Below are 22,814 nucleotides of genomic sequence, written 5' to 3' on the forward strand. Positions count from 1 at the left end.
TGATAGAATTTCCACATGCTTGCCTATCGGAGTTGCTCTGGGTGCGAATCCGGAAGTTCAGTATTAGACATGGGGAGAAATAGATTTTTTCAAAGAGGAAATACTTGTTGGTCTACAATTTAGAACCAACATTTAACGAAAACTGAATTTGATATGTACTATACTAATCGATTTTTTTATTCTAATTGTCAGTTCATATAGTATCTCTAGCTGTATTCTATTTTGAATCACCCTATCCAGATCCACTCCCTCCCCTACAACGAACAAAATCATTCAATAATTTACCATTCGTTCAATTCATCCCAAAGTTGTCCAATCGATGTTAACAGTTCCCTCCATCAGCAAAATGTTTCTGGCTTTCAGCGTGATTAAAACAAGGCTTTGATAGATTTTTTAACAAACTGTTTTTTATTCAGAAATTGTATAGCGTTATGAGTTGTGATCTGTTTTTTTTTGTTTTGTTTTTCAATATACACAATTTTGCCACTGGATGTTGTTTGGCTCTATACAGAAGTGATTTTTTGTTCCTAGCATATGTGGGTTTCAATTCCGGCAATAAACTGTATGCATTAATTTCAGATGCATTTCATTGTTTACGGTAGTTTCATTCATTCTGGCTTTCATAACTTGCACTGTTCCACTGTACCATAAACGAAGTAATTCAAAACAATATTCGATTTATTTTTCCCTATCTGACAATTACTTTCAGCGTAATCAGCGCCATCATCATTATTGGAGCGACAACGTAAACTAACTGTTTCAGCTTGATGTAAAATTCCACCCACACAGCTTGTTGTTATATTGGTTGCCACTATTGGGGAACACCTACACTTGTATTAACTTTAATGGTATTTGTCTAGCGTTTCTTGCCTATTTACAGTAGGTGCTGACCTTTCGCAAACATCTTAAGTCATCTTTGGTCATCTTAACTAATCTGGTTTAATAATTTTCTCTGTACATCAACCAAAACTTAACAAGATGACTCCCGCAGAAGCCATCCGTGTTCTTTTATTTGTCCTATCCATTGTTATTATAATACTCTCTGTATTTATTACTATATGGTACAGTTGCTTAGGCTAGCTAATTTGTCACCGTTTGTTGATTTCCTTTATAAGTCTGTGATTGATTAGTCCCTCCAGGGTAATTAACGACATTCTTTCTCTTGATACAAATCCTTCTTGTACTACCCATGATTGTTTTTTTTGGTTCAATCATCTCTCTTGTTTAATAAACGTTAAATATCTTTATTTATGTATAATCCAATTTTTAATTGTTTCATACTACTCCACCTCGTATATTGTTCGAAACAATGTAAAAAACAAAAAAATGTATCAATCCCTGCAAATCTCAACAAATCCTGTCGGAAGCTATTATATCATACGACCGTAACCGACTTTCTCTAGGCCTAATTTTAGTGAAGCTAGCTCAGATCATCGTCACCACCGGAAGCAACCGACCGTGAATGTGGGGCCGACGACGAAACCGTTCCTCAGGAAATTTCCGCTATCCCCAGCTTGGCCAGGTTAGTCAGCGTCGTTAGGTCGTTGGGCTGCAGCCTCAGTGCTTCCTGATAGCTGCGTGCCGCTTCGTGAGGCCGCCCCAGCAGATGCAGAATAGCTCCGAGATTTGTGTGAGCACGTGCCTCTTCCGGTCGGAGATTTACGGCCTAGAGTGGGGGTACCGATATAGAGAGAGAAAGAAAGGATTACCGAATTGCACTGCTATTCAAAGAAATGGGTGAAATTACCTGCCGATACCATCGTTCCGCTTCGGTTTTTCGGTCCAGCAAACGCAGGGCCGATGCGGCTGCTGTTACCAGCGCATAATCATCAGGGGTTAGTTCGGCTGCTTTAACGCGATGCTGGCAGGCTTCGGCCGTGCGACGAACCGATGTCAGGAAGTCGGCTGCAATGAGAGGAAAAGAAAAGGAAAAATATATGTAATTCGTTATATCATCTTTCCGTGTTCTTTTACATCAAAGTAGTACAGTAAATAGATATCGTAGTCGGATTAGATTGTATTAGAAAAAATGGACACACTCAATTATTTGACACTTATTGGCGTACCAGTAAAAATAACTGAAATTTTGACTAAAAATAGTTCATGGTCAGAGTTTAATCAAAATTGGTCAAGTAGTGAAATGGAATAAGGGGGAAACTTCCTACTAACCCATTGTGGACCGACATAACCCCCAAGAACGCCATAGGAACAAAACCAACAAAAGTCCTAAACAAAGAGCAAGGCCTACTAGATGACGTTGACAACAACAACATGAAGACGTCGACTATTCTGGGAGAGCTGAGAGAACAAAGGGTCACAGAGGTCCGAAATGTCAAAATCGTTAATGGCAGTCCCGCAAACACCTCACTCCTTTCTTTTTCTGGGTCCGATTTGACGAAAAAAAATTTCCTAGGTATGATGTGTGTTAAAATCAAACGACACTACCACAGTCCCCTGTAATGGTTCCGCTGCGAAAAATTTGAACATGGTTCGAGGGTATGCAATCGAAAGAAGGTGTGCTTCAACTGCAGCGGGGAACACCAAGTCAACATAGAGTAGATAGAAAATGCATTAACCCTCCAGCACTCGCGCCGTTGTATTTTGTGCAACACCTTCCGAAACTCTAGCAAAATCTTCTTCCAGCACCAGCGGCTGCTCATTCGGGGAGCCACCCGTGCGAATGCCGGACGACAAGCATTCATCCGGGGATCGACGGTGAAACCTAAATTCTTAAACTTAAAACTGATTGAAACCTAACGTTCCCCGAGGCCAGAGCACTAGGCAACCAAAAAACTAACAATAATCAGCCTTAAGGATGATTCAGACGATACATCAGCTTCCGTCAACGTCAACGGAACGTCACCGTTCCGTCAGGATAAGTTTAATACTTTTCTCTTGTGCCCGTTCACACGTGCCGTACGTCAAAACGTTCCGTGCCGTTGATGTTGTGTGTGAATGCCTTTATTTAACTGCATGTAACAACCTGACGGAACGGTGACGCTCCGTTGACGTTGACGGAAGGTGATGTATCGTCTGAATCGTCCTTTATTCTGCAATATGAAGGATGACATTTTCGAACGAATCTGGTTCGATCGAAGCAGGCTTTCGTTTGATTTTGCTGTCGTTATTGAGAATACAAATCACATTCGTTAGAAAAATCGATCCGTCGTAATGCAGAATCAGGCCGAATATCTTTGGAGACACTCTCAAAAAGAACCTTACGCCCACAGCTGATGAAAGGGACCTAATCACACGCGCACTGACGGAGGAGGTCGACAAGCTGAAGCAACTGGTAGCAAACCGACCGCCGACGGCAACCAAGGATAAGCAAAGAAGATAATAAACTAAAAAATGAAATGGATGCGTTAAAAAGTCCTTCAAAATCTCAAAAAACATTTGCCCCATTTGCCATTTGCCCCATTTGTCATTTGCCATTTGCCCCATTTGCCATTTGCCCCATTGGCCATTTGTCCCATTTGTCTTTTGCCCCATTTGCCAATTTAAAACTCGAAATTCAATTTCCATTTTTAAGCATGAAATTTGAAAATTGAAAATTGAAATTTGAGATTTGAGATTCGGGATTCGAGATTTGAGATTTGAGATTTGAGCTTTGAGATTTGAGATTTGAGATTTGAGATTTGAGATTTGAGATTTGAGATTTGAGATTTGAGATTTGAGATTTGAGATTTGAGATTTGAGATTTGAGATTTGAGATTTGAGATTTGAGATTTGAGATTTGAGATTTGAGATTTGAGATTTGAGATTTGAGATTTGAGATTTGAGATTTGAGATTTGAGATTTGAGATTTGAGATTTGAGATTTGAGATTTGAGATTTGAGATTTGAGATTTGAGATTTGAGATTTGAGATTTGAGATTTGAGATTTGAGATTTGAGATTTGAGATTTGAGATTTGAGATTTGAGATTTGAGATTTGAGATTTGAGATTTGAGATTTGAGATTTGAGATTTGAGATTTGAGATTTGAGATTTGAGATTTGAGATTTGAGATTTGAGATTTGAGATTTGAGATTTGAGATTTGAGATTTGAGATTTGAGATTTGAGATTTGAGATTTGAGATTTGAGATTTGAGATTTGAGATTTGAGATTTGAGATTTGAGATTTGAGATTTGAGATTTGAGATTTGAGATTTGAGATTTGAGATTTGAGATTTGAGATTTGAGATTTGAGATTTGAGATTTGAGATTTGAGATTTGAGATTTGAGATTTGAGATTTGAGATTTGAGATTTGAGATTTGAGATTTGAGATTTGAGATTTGAGATTTGAGATTTGAGATTTGAGATTTGAGATTTGAGATTTGAGATTTGAGATTTGAGATTTGAGATTTGAGATTTGAGATTTGAGATTTGAGATTTGAGATTTGAGATTTGAGATTTGAGATTGGAGATTTGAGATTTGAGATTTGAGATTTGAGATTTGAGATTGGAGATTTGAGATTTGAGATTTGAGATTTGAGATTTGAGATTTGAGATTTACGATTTGAGATTTGATTTTAGAATCGAGATTTTAAATTTTAGATTTTAGATTTGAGATTTGAAATTTGATATGTGAAATGTGAAATTTAAAATTTGAGATCTGGAACTCAAAATTCGAAAGATGAAATTCAAAAATTGCAAAATCGAAATTCGAAAAACGAAACTCGGAATTCGAAATTTAAAATTCAAGTCAAAATTCAAAATTCGAAATTTAAAAATTAAAATTTAAACTATCTTGAACTGCAACCCAACCGCCCCTGACGTCTTCCGCTAACTTGAAAACGGTTACTCAGCCATAATTACAAAGAATTCTAGTATACGACAGCGTAAGCGGAGACTGACCAGCAGCATCTCAAGTCAAATTTCTCATGCATATAGATGATAAAACAGTCTCGGTACGACTACACGTTCTATTACTGCATGTTGTAGTATACTTTTTCACAATATTCATTACGTAGTTCAAAGAAGCAGATTAAGGTAGAAAAGTTGCTGTAATGACTTTCTCTCCGCACATCTCTAATGGATTGGTGTAGATATAATGTGGCAAACCCCTGAGCTCTTCTCCCTTTATCACATTGTCTTCTGGTACACTCTATGCTCAAAGCACGCTACGAACATATGCGAGTCAAACCACCACTTGCCATTACTGCGAACGGACTACACAATACGAATAGCTCTGCGTGAAAATTAAAAGGAAATCAATTCAGATTTATCGTTTCAAAATTCTACATGGAAATTAAAAGAGAGAGATTGCAAGTGCTATGCGTTTGGTTTGGCATAGTGTACAATTTCCGTTACTGTATTCCTAATTAGGTCCAATACAATATTAAGCAGTAAATAATAGCGGTTTTCTGCATTCGCTCCGCAAATTGAATAAAGCAACAAATAGAAACTCTACTCCTTTAACGACTAATAACCACAGGTCGACATAATAAGCCATCTATAAAAACTTGGCGAGGTCTTACGATGTTACTCCTATTCTTGCATACGAGCGGTTACCAGACTGTATCCCTCTACCACCAAGACCACTTGATATCTTTAGGTTACCATTGCTTTTGTTGAATGCATCAGAAAAATATTTGTGGAGTATTATTTTTTTCAAAATGTACTGCGCATCTGCCCGGAACAGTCGTCGAATGGAAGGTACCCCATTAGCGGAGCAAAATGAGAAGCTCACACAAGAATCCGATGCGCTTTGGAACCAACCATCAGATTGTATATCCTCAGCAGTTTTCATTTTCGAGCGCATCCAAAGCAATATAATTGGATACTTGATATTTTTCCGCGTTTCGTTTCTTGCCGACTCTATTCACAATCTATTCAATTATTTCCTTCTCATAGCTCAATTTTTCAGTCAGTCTTGAGGAAACACATTTCAACGACTTGGCTGACGGGGCAGCTTCAGGAAGCATCATACGGTTTCCTTCCTTCTGTGTGTTTCCTCGACAAACAGTTTGAGTCAGGACACTAATGATGATATTGATGATGCACATCCATCTCGTATTCTTTCCGTCAGCTCTCCGAGGAACTGATGGTCTCCGGTTGTGGCAAGACTCCAGACAGTTTTTTTTTCGTTCAACGACGTTCTCCCATCAATTTTGCTTTTCTGCTTTTCAATTTGCATATACTTGTCGAGGATGGGAGACACAAACAGTCAATGAGCTTTCGAAAGGACGAGGTTAGTTATCTTCTGGTCGAACGTTTCCGTCTGTTTGGAAGAGACAGAGAGTGAGAGAGAGCCGTACTCGATCGGTTCCTTTAGCTCGAAAATTGGCTAAATGATGAACGTCTGATGCCAGCTACCAGACCAGAGCTGGTAAGAGCTTTGTTTGTTCATTCGCCCTAATGTGATGGAATGTTGTGGGGATAATGTAGGAGTTGGAAATTTAATAAGTTTGCTATTCAATGCAGTGAAGACTTGACTCCGAAATGGTTTACTAAATTGTTATGTAATTGCCGGATTATACTAAGAACGTGTTCGAAAAAAAATTAAATACAAAGAATTCGTATCTGAGCTCACAAGACCTCTTCAAACTTTCTGCAAATGAAGTACAAACTACAGTTAGTTTAACATAGAATAAATTCCTGGCTTTACCTTTCGGGGCTACTGTGTACCACCTACAAACTTTTGCCCAATCACTAATTTAGATTAATAACGTTTGAACTTCCGTCGAGAGCAAAAATTGTTCACGATAAGCGCGGTTCTCACTAAAAATATAGTTTGAAAAATTGGATTTTAATGTTTTGTGTTCCACTCGTCAGTAACTGACACCAACTTGCTGTAAATTAGATCCATTTCTTTGTCTATACACTATGTCATACAATTTTTTCGGCAATGGGTGAATCGATCTTAATGAACGAAGTTCCAAATGAAAGGCCTAACATGACCATTAGCCACTATTATTTTTGTTTTTGGTTAGGGGAAAGAGGGTAACAGTGGAACTATGAAAACGTATTGTTTTCATAGTTCCACTGTTACCCTCTTTCCCCTATGTTGTTTACCTTCTGAGATAAGGGTGATTTTATCAAAATACAACATGGTCTAAGCATACTTGCTTAGCCTATAAAAATCCATTGACGAACTACTGAGATATTAAACAAATGGGGCAAATGGGGAAAATGGGGCAAATGGCAAATAGCAAATGATAAATGGCAAATCAAAAATAACAATTTCCAATTTCCAATTTCAAAATTTCCAATTTCAAATTTTCAATTTCCAATTTTCAATTTCCAATTTTCTAATTTCCAATTTCCAATTTCCAATTTCCAATTTCCAATTACTAATTTCCAATTTCCAATTTCCAATTTCCAATTTCCAATTTCCAATTTCCAATTTTCAATTTCCAATTTCCAATTTCCAATTTCCAATTTCCAATTTCCAATTTCCAATTTCCAATTTCCAATTTCCAATTTCCAATTTCCAATTTCCAATTTCCAATTTCCAATTTCCAATTTCCAATTTCCATTTTCCAATTTCCAATTTCCAATTTCCAATTTCCAATTTCCAATTTCCAATTTCCAATTTCCAATTTCCGATTTCCGATTTCCGATTTCCGATTTCCGATTTCCGATTTCCGATTTCCGATTTCCGATTTCCGATTTCCGATTTCCGATTTCCGATTTCCGATTTCCGATTTCCGATTTCCGATTTCCGATTTCCGATTTCCGATTTCCGATTTCCGATTTCCGATTTCCGATTTCCGATTTCCGATTTCCGATTTCCGATTTCCGATTTCCGATTTCCGATTTCCGATTTCCGATTTCCGATTTCCGATTTCCGATTTCCGATTTCCGATTTCCGATTTCCGATTTCCGATTTCCGATTTCCGATTTCCGATTTCCGATTTCCGATTTCCGATTTCCGATTTCCGATTTCCGATTTCCGATTTCCGATTTCCGATTTCCGATTTCCGATTTCCGATTTCCGATTTCCGATTTCCGATTTCCGATTTCCGATTTCCGATTTCCGATTTCCGATTTCCGATTTCCGATTTCCGATTTCCGATTTCCGATTTCCGATTTCCGATTTCCGATTTCCGATTTCCGATTTCCGATTTCCGATTTCCGATTTCCGATTTCCGATTTCCGATTTCCGATTTCCGATTTCCGATTTCCGATTTCCGATTTCCGATTTCCGATTTCCGATTTCCGATTTCCGATTTCCAATTTCCAATTTCCAATTTCCAATTTCCAATTTCCAATTTTCAATTTCCAATTTTCTAATTTCCAATTTCCAATTTCCAATTTCCAATTACTAATTTCCAATTTCCAATTTCCAATTTCCAATTTCCAATTTCCAATTTCCAATTTCCAATTTTCAATTTTCAATTTCCAATTTCCAATTTCCAATTTCCAATTTCCAATTTCCAATTTCCAATTTCCAATTTCCAATTTCCATTTTCCAATTTCCAATTTCCAATTTCCAATTTCCAATTTGCAATTTCCGATTTCCGATTTCCGATTTCCGATTTCCGATTTCCGATTTCCGATTTCCGATTTCCGATTTCCGATTTCCGATTTCCGATTTCCGATTTCCGATTTCCGATTTCCGATTTCCGATTTCCGATTTCCGATTTCCGATTTCCGATTTCCGATTTCCGATTTCCGATTTCCGATTTCCGATTTCCGATTTCCGATTTCCGATTTCCGATTTCCGATTTCCGATTTCCGATTTCCGATTTCCGATTTCCGATTTCCGATTTCCGATTTCCGATTTCCGATTTCCGATTTCCGATTTCCGATTTCCGATTTCCGATTTCCGATTTCCGATTTCCGATTTCCGATTTCCGATTTCCGATTTCCGATTTCCGATTTCCGATTTCCGATTTCCGATTTCCGATTTCCGATTTCCGATTTCCGATTTCCGATTTCCGATTTCCGATTTCCGATTTCCGATTTCCGATTTCCGATTTCCGATTTCCGATTTCCGATTTCCGATTTCCGATTTCCGATTTCCGATTTCCGATTTCCGATTTCCGATTTCCGATTTCCGATTTCCGATTTCCGATTTCCGATTTCCGATTTCCGATTTCCGATTTCCGATTTCCGATTTCCGATTTCCGATTTCCGATTTCCGATTTCCGATTTCCGATTTCCGATTTCCGATTTCCGATTTCCGATTTCCGATTTCCGATTTCCGATTTCCGATTTCCGATTTCCGATTTCCGATTTCCGATTTCCGATTTCCGATTTCCGATTTCCGATTTCCGATTTCCGATTTCCGATTTCCGATTTCCGATTTCCGATTTCCGATTTCCGATTTCCGATTTCCGATTTCCGATTTCCGATTTCCGATTTCCGATTTCCGATTTCCGATTTCCGATTTCCGATTTCCGATTTCCGATTTCCGATTTCCGATTTCCGATTTCCGATTTCCGATTTCCGATTTCCGATTTCCGATTTCCGATTTCCGATTTCCGATTTCCGATTTCCGATTTCCGATTTCCGATTTCCGATTTCCGATTTCCGATTTCCGATTTCCGATTTCCGATTTCCGATTTCCGATTTCCGATTTCCGATTTCCGATTTCCGATTTCCGATTTCCGATTTCCAATTTCCGATTTCCGATTTCCGATTTCCGATTTCCGATTTCCGATTTCCGATTTCCGATTTCCGATTTCCTATTTCCGATTTCCGATTTCCGATTTCCGATTTCCGATTTCCGATTTCCTATTTCCGATTTCCGATTTCCGATTTGGGATTTGCGATTTCCGATTTGCGATTTCCGATTTGCGATTTCCAATTTCCAATTTCCAATTTCCAATTTCCGATTTCCAATTTCCAATTTCCAATTTCCAATTTCCAATTTCCAATTACCGATTTCCAATTGCCAATTGCCAATTTCCAATTTCCAATTGCCAATTTTCAATTTCCAATTTCCAATTTCCAATTTCCAATTTCCAATTTCCAATTTCCAATTTCCAATTTCCAATTTCCAATTTCCAATTTCCAATTTCCAATTTCCAATTTCCAATTTCCAATTTCCAATTTCCAATTTCCAATTTCCAATTTCCAATTTCCAATTTCCAATTTCCAATTTCCAATTTCCAATTTCCAATTTCCAATTTCCAATTTCCAATTTCCAATTTCCAATTTCCAATTTCCAATTTCCAATTTCCAATTTCCAATTTCCAATTTCCAATTTCCAATTTCCAATTTCCAATTTCCAATTTCCAATTTCCAATTTCCAATTTCCAATTTCCAATTTCCAATTTCCAATTTCCAATTTCCAATTTCCAATTTCCAATTTCCAATTTCCAATTTCCAATTTCCAATTTCCAATTTCCAATTTCCAATTTCCAATTTCCAATTTCCAATTTCCAATTTCCAATTTCCAATTTCCAATTTCCAATTTCCAATTTCCAATTTCCAATTTCCAATTTCCAATTTCCAATTTGCAATTTGCAATTTGCAATTTGCAATTTGCAATTTGCAATTTGCAATTTGCAATTTGCAATTTGCAATTTCCAATTCCCAATTTCCAATTTCCGATTTCCGATTTCCGATTTCCGATTTCCGATTTCCGATTTCCGATTTCCGATATCCGATTTCCGATTTCCTATTTCCGATTTCCGATTTCCGATTTGGGATTTGCGATTTCCGATTTGCGATTTCCAATTTCCAATTTCCAATTTCCAATTTCCAATTTCCGATTTCCGATTTCCAATTTCCAATTTCCAATTACCGATTTCCAATTGCCAATTGCCAATTTCCAATTGCCAATTTTCAATTTCCAATTTCCGATTTCCAATTTCCGATTTCCGATTTCCAATTTCCAACTTCCAGTTTCTAATTTCAGATCGCAAATTTAAATTTTTATTTTAAAATATAATCTTATAAACACCCAACAGTTTACAATTACAATTTTTATGAAATGAATAATAGCAGGGATAGAACATGCAAGTCTTAAACAAATGTGTCTTTAATGTGTTGTTCTATAGCTTCTTCAAATTTAACCTCGAACCATTGAAAAATTCAACTCTGGTTATTAGTAATATTAGTACAACCCTAGCTTCTATTTAAACGCAAAGAAGGGCTTTATATAGTAAATCACCGTTCAGTTTCTATTTGTACGTTATTTAGCGTTAGAAGATAGTCAAAATTTCTGCTGAATTCACATTCTGGACCACTGTACATTTGCTCAATATTTCTATGATTTTCGTGACGTTGACTGAACCGAAAATCAACTTATACTAATTGGGAAGGCACAAAATACTTATTTAACCATCCTCTATTCTTAATTGGTTTTTCAAGGTCAATCGGTTGCTCAACAATCTGCCACAAGTTTACTGAATTAAGATCATCGAACCATTTCCACGTGGTTCAATGTGGATCGATATCTTGCAGAAACTGTCACTTGAAAAATATCTTACTTTCAGTATATGGAAGTATGACATATTTCAAGATCCCTGCGTTGAGTCTATTTTCTACTTCAGCAGGCTATGAGCGAGTAAAGTGAACGATAACTATCAACCTCTCGCTCTAGTGTGCATTGTCTCAAGAACAAAGGAACCATTGTCTTCACCTACGCCGTCATGAGTATGCAAGCGCAAGACGCAAGGTAGAACATCTGATCTTGATTACCAAGGCAGTTTTGACGATGATGGCATTGACGTGAATGACGAGAGAGAAGTAATAACCCACAAGACGCTGTAGGTGAATAAACAAATTTTCTTCTCTGCAAAAGAAGGTCCGAAGCAAATCGCCTTAAAAATACTATTTGACGATTTCATTAATCTAAAGATAGCAACGCACCCTTCAAAAACAATTTAATTTTTTCTCTAGAAGAGAGTTAAACTTACCGTAGTGGTGATAAACACTAGCATCGGTTGGCGCCAGTCGAAGGGCACGTTTAAACCACTGCTCCGCCTCCGATGTTCGGCTGCTCTGAATCAAGGGAATCAAAATATGCAACAGGCGAGACAGATGGACGAAAACGAACAAAATTCCAACGTTAGCGATTGGTTGTCGAAAATCATATAAACAGAATTACTACTTACATTCCTTGCCAGCATCGAGCCGTACGACAGGTGCGCCGCTACGTGATCCGGTTGGGCTTCCAGGGCCGCCCGCTGAAACCGTTCCGCTTCGGACCACTGGTTGAGCCGAGCAAAAACTTCACCTAGCCGATGATAGATACCCTGGAATGGAGGTAGTTAAGCACGATTAGTTTCATCCTTTTGTTGGTGCGTCCCGCCGCGGCCGGTATGATAGCCGACAAAAGTAAGTGAGACAATGAGCTTTGAATCAGTTGCAAACGTGCTATTAATGGTGATGGATTGACTAGTTAGTACGGTGCAAAATTGCGAACCGGATAAAGGATTTACTCTGCCTAATGTGGAGAAACCTAATGAATTACTTTCTTGTGCTGTACTAAATCTGCCTGGTCCATAATTACGAACCACGGTGACGAGGGTTGAACTACCGTACTGCGGGAGGGAAAAACTTTCCCGATTCGAGCAACAGATTATAAACCGCACCACAGGAGTTCCCTCAGTCCCCTGTGGCTATCGCAGCTACTGGCTGACGCGGAGACACCATCAGCCAAATGCATCCAGCTCATCCTTCCAGCGCAGCCAGCGGTCAGTTTACGGAAGGGGAAAAGTGATACTATCAGGCTGCAATTGAGAGAACTCGTGTCACGTGAAAAGCTCCGACTAGGACATGCGCAAATTTCGTTGTCACCACTACCAGAAAAACTCGTTTCCACGTTATACCCTGGCGAGAAGTGAGATGGTGAACCGTGAGATGCTGTGCGCTGCAGAGAAGAGGCGAGAAATCAAACTGCGTTTGCGGGTGTAATGGCCCTCTTCAAGCCTCTGCACCGTACTCTTCTGACCACCGCCGATGGATATCTTCTTAGCCTTGCTGAATCAACAGCCAGTCTTGTATCGATTTTCCATTGCTTCGGGAGTAGTCGATACGGTTTCAGCATGTTGGCTTCAATATCTTTTTTTTATTTGCGTGAAGGTAGGGTGTCTTTGCAAACGCGTCTTCCGGTTCTCCTGCTCTTGCAAAAGGAAGCGTAAATCTTGAAACTAATTAAAAGCAAACTTGTTTTCATAAATCACACCCCTCCGCATAATAAATATCGCCGCGTCGGTTGCAGAGGTTGTACATTAAATAGATTACACAAAGGCAAATTTGAACGCATTACCCAGTTGGTTACAAAGTTTCTATTACGCTTTGTTTGTCTGGCTGGAGCAGGATGGGGGCGGCGAAATTTATTGTGGCAGCATTATTTGGGGGTTGGTTTGTACTTTTTCAGCACTTGTGTACAAAACTATTTTACGAATTAGTAGTTGCAATTTTTAATTCAGTATGTTCATTTGACAAGGCAGTTTGCGGCAGCCTTAATATGCCGAAACTGTTTCCGTTCTGATTTTTGAGTAATAATTATAGAAAATAGGGCTGGAAGATATTTTATAGTTTTCCTTAAAGCTAAAGAAAACAATTTGAACGTCACTTTATACTAGGTCGACGGTTTATCTTACAAATGAGTCATATTAAATTTAAATAAAACTAGTGTGATGTGGGACAGAAACACATTTGATCTTGCTAGCAAGCAGCGCTCTTTTTATGTAAAAAACAAGAAAAAAAATACGTTTATCAATCCACCTCTATGTCGATTTCTAGAATCAGCAGGAGCATGTGCTCCTAATTCGTATCAATCCGGACTAGTCTAATTACTGGAACAACGTGCTTAAAATTTGTATGGGATTTCCCAACCATTTTGTATGGAGAGAATCCACTTGCTCGTTTATTAACTTCAATTGGAGATTGAGATCGAGTGCCTCTGATTATTATCATATGACACTCAGAACAATGTTTTTATTGACTTCAACTTCTTCGAAGTTTTTTTTATATATATTATTTTCTATTTGATTATATTGTTTTGTTTGCATTACATTTCTAATTTAGTATATTGGGTGTTCAGCCACAAGTGGTGACTTTCCATCCCTATTGTTTACATGATTCAGTTAATTATTATTAAGTTATAATATGCTTTCGCGGTTAAGAATTTTTTTTCAGTAGGGTGTTTTAAACCTACTTGTCTTATGAATAAAGAGCTAAACAAATCTTATAAACTAACCTATAATCTATGAAGAGAGCTAATCGTTGCAATTGAAGATTGCAACGATTTTTGTCGGAAGTTGCTTATAATACTGTTCGTCATAATTTCTAATGTTTCTATGTTTGCAAGTCTGTGCAACTCATTTGTGCTAAACCAGGGAGGACGCTTCAAAATCATTTTCAGAATAATATTCTGAATTCTTTGAAGCGTTTTCTTCCTAGTAGCACATCAACTTGCCCAGATTGGAACTGCATATAGCATAGCCGGTCTAAATATTTGTTTATAAATTAATAGTTTGTTCTTTAGGCAGAGCCTAGAATTCCTATTTATAAGAGGGTATAAACATTTTATATATTTGTTGCATTTTGTTTGGATTCCTTCAATGTGATCCTTAAAAGTGAGTTTTTTATCGTAAATCAAAACCAAGTATTTAACTTGATCTGACCACGTTAAATTCAAACCATTAAATTTAATAATATGGTTATTATTTGGTTTAAGAGAAGAAGCTCTTGGCTTATGCGGAAACACAATCAATTCTGTTTTTGCCGCATTAGTGGAAATTTTCCATTTTTTCAGGGAATCATTGAAAATATTCAAGCTTCGTTGCAGTCGACTGCAGATAATACGAAGACTCATTCCAGTGGCTGAGGTGCTAGTATCATCACAGAAAAATGACTTTTTAAGCCTTTAGGTAGATTTGGAAGATCAGAGGTAAAAATATTGTATAGTATTGGTGCGACGCTTGATCCTTGAGGGACGCCTGCTTTAACGGGTAGCTTTTCAGATTTACAATTCTGATAAGAAACCTGTAGGGTACGGTTAGTAAGATAATTTTTAATTATCTTTATTATGTAAATTGGAAAATTGAAATCCCACATTTTGGCAATTAAACCTTTGTGCCAAACACTGTCGAAAGCTTTTTCGATGTCTAGAAGAGCAACTCCAGTGGAATAGCCCTCTGAGATATTTGCCTTTATCATGTCAGTCACTCTCTTAAGTTGATGAGTAGTTGAATGTCCAATATGAAATCCAAACTGCTCAGGAAGAAAAATAGAATTCTCATTGATATGTGACATCATTCTAGTTAGGATGATTTTTTTCAAATAATTTGCTAATAGAAGAGAGTAAACTAATTGGTCGATAGCTAGATGCTTCTGCTGGGTTTTTATCTGGCTTCAAAATAGGAATAACCTTGGCGTTTTTCCATCTTTCAGGGAAATATGCTAATTGAAAACATTTGTTGAATATTTTGACCAAGTATCTCATGGTGATTACGGGAAGGTTTTTAAGAAGAATGCTGTAAATTCCATCATAACCTGGAGCTTTCATATTTTTTAACTTTTTCATTATGGATTTGGTCTCATCATAGTTTGTTTCAACAATATCGTCCAGAGTCAATACTTGATTTGAAACTTTTTCATATTTTTGTAAGACTTCGGTTTCAATAGGACTCATAACGTTGAGATTAAAATTATGGACGCTTTCAAACTGCTGAGCAAGTTTATGAGCTTTTTGTTCGTTTTCTTCGAAGTTAATAATCTTGTAACGAAGTGTTGTATAAGCCGATTAAGAAGTCGACTTCTTATAAAAAGGGCTAACATTCCACTACACGACATATGACCAGACAACGTGCTCCATGTCGTGACAACCATCATCACAAGCGCAGAGATTGCTCATCACAACCCCAATAGGGAACAGATGCACAAACTTGCTCATTTATGGATCCCAAAAATTCAAAATTTTTCCAACTTTATATTATCACTGTTGGTAATTTATAAACATTATATCGCTAAAACCATGAAATTACTCAATTTAAACGCAAAGGGTTGGGTCATCTCCATATAAGAAATGCACCTATGCATATTTTGGTTATAAATTTTGGTCGCCAAAAGTATTTCTTCGCCGAAAATTGCCTTATTTTCTTTATAATTTTTTTTAATAGCCCGCCTCTTACCCCCACACCATAAAGCTCACAAACGGAGCCCCCTGGTAGTGGACACATCAGTTCTCAGCGTGCAAAAAAAAAGTCAGCACAACAAAACAAAGTTACGAATCGCGGAAAAGCTGAGAACAAAAAAAAAACAATACGAGACCGACAAAACACAAAATTTGACAAGAAGCTACGACGAGTACCCAGCGGAAATGAATCTTTTTAAGGGTCCCATCGTAGCTTTGCAAGAAGCTTATAATAATTTAAATTTATTTATTACTTATTGCTAGAAAAAATGCATCTATCAATTGTTTTTATTAAAAAAAATGTTAACCAATTATAACTAAAGGAATAAGCTCGATTGGTGGTGAACGAAGTTTATATTAAAATTTCTCCTATTTTATTTTTTAAAATTAGTTTCAATTTTGCTTGGAAACGAGTGCGACATGTTATTTGCTTTAAATCAGTAGGAAGCTGGTTGAATAACTTAGGTCCGATGAAAGAAATGCGTCTTTGACCAAGGTTCGTGGATACTCTGGAGTATAATAAATGATTGGCTTGTCTAGTGCTGTGAGCTCGAATGCCTGTTGTAAATTCTAGATTATTATGAGCAATAGTATTATGCAAAGCATTGTGGATGTATATTATTGTTTGGTAGTTAGTCAACCCAAGCAAAGGTAAAATGTTGTGGGCATTATTATTGTATAACAAAATAGTAGGGTACATAAATGGTTTTTTATAAATAATTTTAAGACATCTGTTTTGAAGCGTTTGTAGCTTTTTCAGATTCGAGATGCTGGCACGGCCCCACATAGATACAAGGTAGTTCAGCAATGAGTGGATGTGCGCATAATAAAATTTTAGAAGTACATGCTGGGGAACAAAAGAGCATACTTTACGCATAGCCCCACATAACGATGCAACTTTTCTCTCTATAGATGTTATATGCGCAATCCAGGAGAGTGTGGGGTCTAAGTGAAGTCCTAAATATTTGAAGCAGTTAGTTTCCTGAATTACAGACTGTCCCATTCTTGGGTCTGGATGCACGCCTATAGCTCTTCTAGATGAACGAAACAGCATATATTTAGTTTTTGATAGGTTCAAGGAAAGAAGGTTTTCGTTGAAATACGTCGTTAGAACAACGCTGTGTTATCCGCGAAAAGACGAGGAGTTCCTTTTAACCCGAGTCTACCTAGGTCATTGATATACAATAAAAATAACAGTGGCCCAATATTACTTGGGACACTCCTATTTCTATTGGTCTATAAGAGCTACACGAGTCTCCAATAGATACGAATTGGTTCCTATACGACAGATAGCTACGAATAATATGATTTGCTAATCCCCTGATACCATAGCATTCTAACTTCTTAAGCAGGATTGAGTGATCCAGAGTATCGAATGCTTTTTTTAGGTCCAGAAAAAGGGCACCAACAATTCTTTTGCTATCAATTTGACTAATGATGGAGTCAATTAGTTCGGTCATTGCAATTAAAGTGCTGCAGCCCTGTCTGAACCCATACTGGTAGTTGTAAATTATGTTGTGTTTGTTCAAAAACTCGAGTAGTCGAGTGATGAGCAATTTCTCAAGAATTTTATTGAAAACGCACAATGCTGAAATTGGTCTATAGTTGCAAGGTTGGTTTGGATCACCAGCTTTGAAAATTGGAATTACTCGGGCTATTTTTAAACAGTCTGGGTACCTGCCGGTTTGAATTATTAAATTAAAAGCTTTGGTTAGGATGTTTGCAAAAGTGGTACAGTTACTCTTAAGAACACTAGCGGGGATCTTATCAGGACCTCAACTATTATTTTTTTCGAGGTCTTTAATCAAAAGGATCGTTTATGGTTGCAGGACGCAAGAAGATTGTTTCTTGGACGTGTTGTATATTAGTAATAGGATTTGAGTTGGGACTCGTGGGAATATTGTCAGCCAAATTTTTGCCAATACTAGAGAAATATTCGTTGAAAACATTACATACTTCTTTGGTCTCAGTGACTCTGATATCATTGCAAATTAGGCTGATGGGAACATCCGACTTTGAACGACCGAAAATGGTATTAATACTTTTCCAAAGTTTTGAATGAATTGTGTTGGATAGAAGGTTTTCAAAGTAGGCCTTTTTGCACCGCTTTTGCATTACATTAACTTTTTTATTCATATTGTAACGACATATAATTAGCAAGGGACTGGAAGGTGAAGTATTTTTCAAATATTAAGAGCCATAGTACTCAAGTGAGAGCAAGGATTTGAAGTAAGAAAGTTTAGAAAAGCGTGGAGTAACTTTTTTAGTTATGTGTTGCAGAAGAGCTTTGAGGTTTTCATCATTGGGGTTATTTTTTACTCGTTTCAGATGATTTGGATTCAATTGAGTAATTTCATGATTTTTTTGCCTTTCTCATATAGAAAGGTTATGCAATCACTCTGAAAAACGTCAACTAATCCCGGCCCGGAGGGCCAAGTGTCATATCCCATTCCACTCAGTTCGTCGAGATCGGAAAAAGTCTGTATGTGTGTGTGTATGTATGTATGTGTGTGTATGTGTGTGTATGTGTGTGTATGTGTGTGTATGTGTGTGTATGTATGTGCGTATGTGTCAAATAATGTCACTCATTTTTCTCAGAGATGGCTGGACCGATTTGCCCAAACTTTGTCTCAAATGAAACGTGCAACCTTCCCATCGGCTGCTATTGAATTTTGGATCGATCGGAATTCTGGTTCTGGAATTACGGGTTTCAGAGTGCGGCCACACAGAAATTTCTCATATAAACTATAGGAAAAATTAAAAATAGAATTTTTATTTTTGATGCTAAATGTGTTCAAGATGCATGAAACGTCGAGATTTGATGCAAACTCGAAAAAAAATTTGACGACGATTCACTTTTTTGGATTTTGGCACATTTTTGCCGTTCTCATATAGAAAGGTTATGCAATCACTCTGAAAAACGTCAACCTAATCCCGGCCCGGAGGGAGAGGGTCATATCCCATTCGAATCAGTTCGTCGAGATCGGAAAAGTCTGTATGTGTGTGTATGTATGTATGTATGTGTGTGTGTATGTGTGTGTGTATGTGTGTGTATGTGTGTGTGTATGTGTGTGTATGTTGTAACGGTCTGGGACCCGGTGGGAGCACAAAATAAATTTAACAAGTAATCAGCGAACCGAAGTTGATTTCCGTTTTGCGAAATTTCACTTTAGCGCCAATCTGTTACCAGAATGTCAAATTCCGATTTTAATTTTGCCCGGCCGGCTGTCGGCCCGCCGTTGGTCCAACCCCGAAAGTAACTAGTCAATCAACCTAAGTTCGCTGTATCACAACAACAATCAATATCATATTTAAACTCTATATTATACCGAAAGCAAATCAAAATTGTTTAACAGTTCTGTTCACACGGCCATGTTTTGCTAGCACAACACCACGTTTCACTATCCAGCATGCAACATCTAAATTCTGCAGTTCGACGGTCCTTACCGCCAAAATCTATTCGAGAGGACGAAACTCCTCCTAAAAACCGACCGCAGTGTAACGCTAGTGACATAATAATGGTATTACTGGCCTGATAACAATTTCACTTAATGTTCATCCTTACGTCGGTTTCACTGGTACTATCGCACACTACTGGTTTCTCTTCTGGTGTTATCAAACAATTCGTATTATTGGAGATTTGCGGCGGCATCACTATACATTTCAGAGCTGGGTGCCGAAACTCAGTGCTTTTAGGAAAATTCTAAATTCTTTACTAAATAATCTTGCGTGCGATGAAAATCGCAAAGTGGAAGATGCGCAAGAATGCGACCTGATCGATGCGAGTCCTGTGTGAGATGATCTTCCCGCCCGTCGGTCGCCGTGTACTGCCTGATTCGTTGTCCGCTCGGCTGCTCTGCTGCTTGATGTGATGCGGCCGGTATAATTGGCTGGGTAAAACTGACATCGGTTGTCTGTTTGCCAGTCGCTTTTATAGTCGTCGCTGGTGGCTTGTAGGCACCCGCCTATTTTTCCTCCGTGAACATTTTTGCCAAACAGACTTGATTTGCATTATCTCATCATGGCGCGGTTGAACGAAATTGAAACAGCGATTATGGGTTGATTTCATTAGTCCCAAATTTACCCATTACAATGTATGTGCGTATGTGTCAAGTAATGTCACTCATTTTTCTCAAAGATGGCTGGACCGATTTGCCCAAACTTAGTCTCAAATGAAAGGTGCAACCTTTCCATCGGCTGCTATTGAATTTTGGATCGATCGGAATTCTGGTTCTGGAATTACGGGTTTCAGAGTGCGGCCACACAGAAATTTCTCATATAAACTATAGGAAGAATTAAAAATAGAATTTTTATTTTTGATGCTAAATGAGTTCAAGGTGCATGAAACGTCGAGATTTGATGCAAACTCGAAAAAAAATTTGACGACAATTCAATTTTTTGGATTTTGGCACATTTTTGCCTTTCTCATATAGAAAGGTTATGCAATCACTCTGAAAAACGTCAACCTAATCCCGGCCATTTTTTTTTCAACTCGCATAAGGTTTCTGGATTTTAACAGGGGCATAGTTGATGCTTTACGGAGAGGGGTTACACCCCCCCCCCCCTCTACTGTTCACTCCCTTCCTTTAAAAATCTCCTTAAATCACCCCTCAGACCACCACCCCATCCAGCCCTCATACTCCTCCCTTTCAACCCCATTATCTTTAAACCACCACTATATCACAAAGCATACCAATTTAAGCTGGGGAGTCGTTCGTTCATGGGACTTTCGCCCTCCTCACATACCCACCCCCGCATGACAAAATGAGTTAGCAAGCAGATAACATTGATCTAATGCTGATTAGGCTAATGAAGTATGATATTTTTTTGTTTCAAGTGTTTCACCGTCGACACGTAGCTCATCAAGTTCGTGGCTGGCATGCCATTGTGTATAAGTGCAAAGTGTACTAAGAATGTAATGGACATTTCCACAATTATGTTGAACATAAAAAGCCTCCGTGCCATAGTTTAGAGAAATGAGAAAGGCACAATTGCACCGCTAGGTGGATTAAAACAGGTTTTTCTAAATAATGTTTACAAATTATCGACAGTGGAAATATGAAATAAAAATTTTGTTGAAAACGACCGTTTAAACCAGGGCCGCTAAGTGTTCTTCTTGCGCCCTTAGCGAAGTCTCGAATTTGAGGACATAGAAATGACACACTACTCCTGACTTACTGTATAACTTATCCTCATTTATTTGATAAAGTAGATCAGGCTTTGTCGCTAGCACCTGCTGGTGAAAGGGAATTGTTTAAAGTTATTTTATTATCAATACTAGCAGTAGTGTCAGCGAATATGCAGCGGTGTCTGAAAAACAATTCAACTGGTTAGTAATGTAAATTACAATGTCCATGCAAATAGACAGTTTTAAAGAATGAACAATTTTATAAAGACATTCCACTAACACAAAATGGATGAGTAAGACTTTCGCGATGCAGCGCAGAAAATCGAAATATTTAAGAGAGAGTCATCAACAGAACACTAAAGTTTTGTGTAATTTTAAATATAAACTCACTGCAAACTTGTCTGTAATATCAGTTGAAGTAAGATGTTTGAAGGTGACGAGGATGAAGCATTGTTTCAGGAGACTTAACAGACAGATCAGTTTACTAGGCAAACGATTTACTAAGGAATTAAGCCCGTCACTATCACTATTTGAATATTTGTTCCTTCAGCAACTATTATAGTTATTTCCGATGATTGGAAATTTGAAAGAAACACTGAAAAAAACGATTTCCAACCGCAAATCTTGCATTGGATATTCGTGAAATCAGTTGACGGTAGACCAATATACTGAGGAAACACTTTTTAGGAGTTATGACCTGGTTGGTGAATTGTTGATTAGGCCGCATCAGAGCTCAGAAAAATTGACATACCCGAGTGAGCTTGAAAGGAGAACGAAATTCAAATCGTGTCCGCCACATGGAAGGGATTGTATCGGTTGTTTGCCTCGTCCTTCATGTGCTCGGTGCAACGCATTCATTCAGATATTTTCGGTTCGAATTCTACTTCAGTTGCAAACTATGGCTATGCACCGGATATAGATTGCGCTATTCACCGGATATAGATTGCGCTATTCACGCTCACATCAAATGAATACCTTTGCTGGTGAATGAATTTTATTTTCTCTTAACGCTAAAGCCTAAAGAATTGTATGGCTCATATCTCTAAAGTTCGTCCAAAATTGTGATATCCTGTCTAAAGCAAGCAAATGACGCTAATGGTTACAAGTTATTTTTAAAGGACTATCGCGTTTACATGCCCGCTCACAAAGTTGAGATCGACGGTGTTGTCAGCGATTCGTGTTTATTTTGGGTAAATCTACTGAAGCACAATATGGGCTGTTAAGAGGACCCTTTTCTAAAGTAAGCGAAGATTTTAAATGGTGATAGCACTGGACGGGATAAAGTAGTGGGTGTCCTTTGGCGGGACTGCTTTGCCGGATTACGTCTTCTCTGACAAGGTTCGTCTGTCTGTTCGACTATTTGTACCATGCGTCTTGCTTTGGTCATATAAATACAAGCAAGTGGGCCAATAAGAAACCCGGTGTGGCAAGTGCGCCGAGATTTAAAAAAAATGACTCTTGCACGAGAATGTGAAGAAGTGTGTCTATTGTCGGGAGAGTTCATATGATATATTACCATGCCCCGCATACAAACATCGCTTTGTAAAGGCTGACATTTTTATTTTCAAAGCCGCTAAATATAACAGTTTGAGGAAGCGCTGACTCAAAGCCGAAGCAAACCACTCCTGCTCCTAGAAATATGATATCAAACAAGTAGTTTC

At 38.0% G+C, this 22,814-nt stretch overlaps 1 protein-coding gene across 3 annotated transcripts in view; it reads right to left on the reverse strand.

The window, feature by feature from the left end:
- Positions 1–385: 385 nt before the first annotated feature.
- Positions 386–22,814, reverse strand: part of LOC131686130 (protein O-mannosyl-transferase TMTC2-like) — an 876,983-nt gene continuing 854,554 nt past the window's right edge. For 2 of the 3 annotated variants that reach the window (XM_058970300.1, XM_058970299.1), the window contains exons 9-12: positions 11,995–12,135; positions 11,797–11,881; positions 1,748–1,905; positions 386–1,666 (exon numbers count right to left, since the gene is read on the reverse strand). In XM_058970300.1, the coding sequence (XP_058826283.1) occupies positions 1,490–1,666; positions 1,748–1,905; positions 11,797–11,881; positions 11,995–12,135 (561 nt within the window). In that variant the 3' untranslated portion in view covers positions 386–1,489. Of the gene's footprint in view, positions 1,667–1,747; positions 1,906–11,796; positions 11,882–11,994; positions 12,136–22,814 lie in introns of those variants that run through there. The other variant, XR_009304937.1, reaches the window with a different exon arrangement.

This window comes from Topomyia yanbarensis, chromosome 2 (genome assembly GCF_030247195.1).
Source record: "Topomyia yanbarensis strain Yona2022 chromosome 2, ASM3024719v1, whole genome shotgun sequence".
NCBI classification, from domain to species: domain Eukaryota; kingdom Metazoa; phylum Arthropoda; class Insecta; order Diptera; family Culicidae; genus Topomyia; species Topomyia yanbarensis.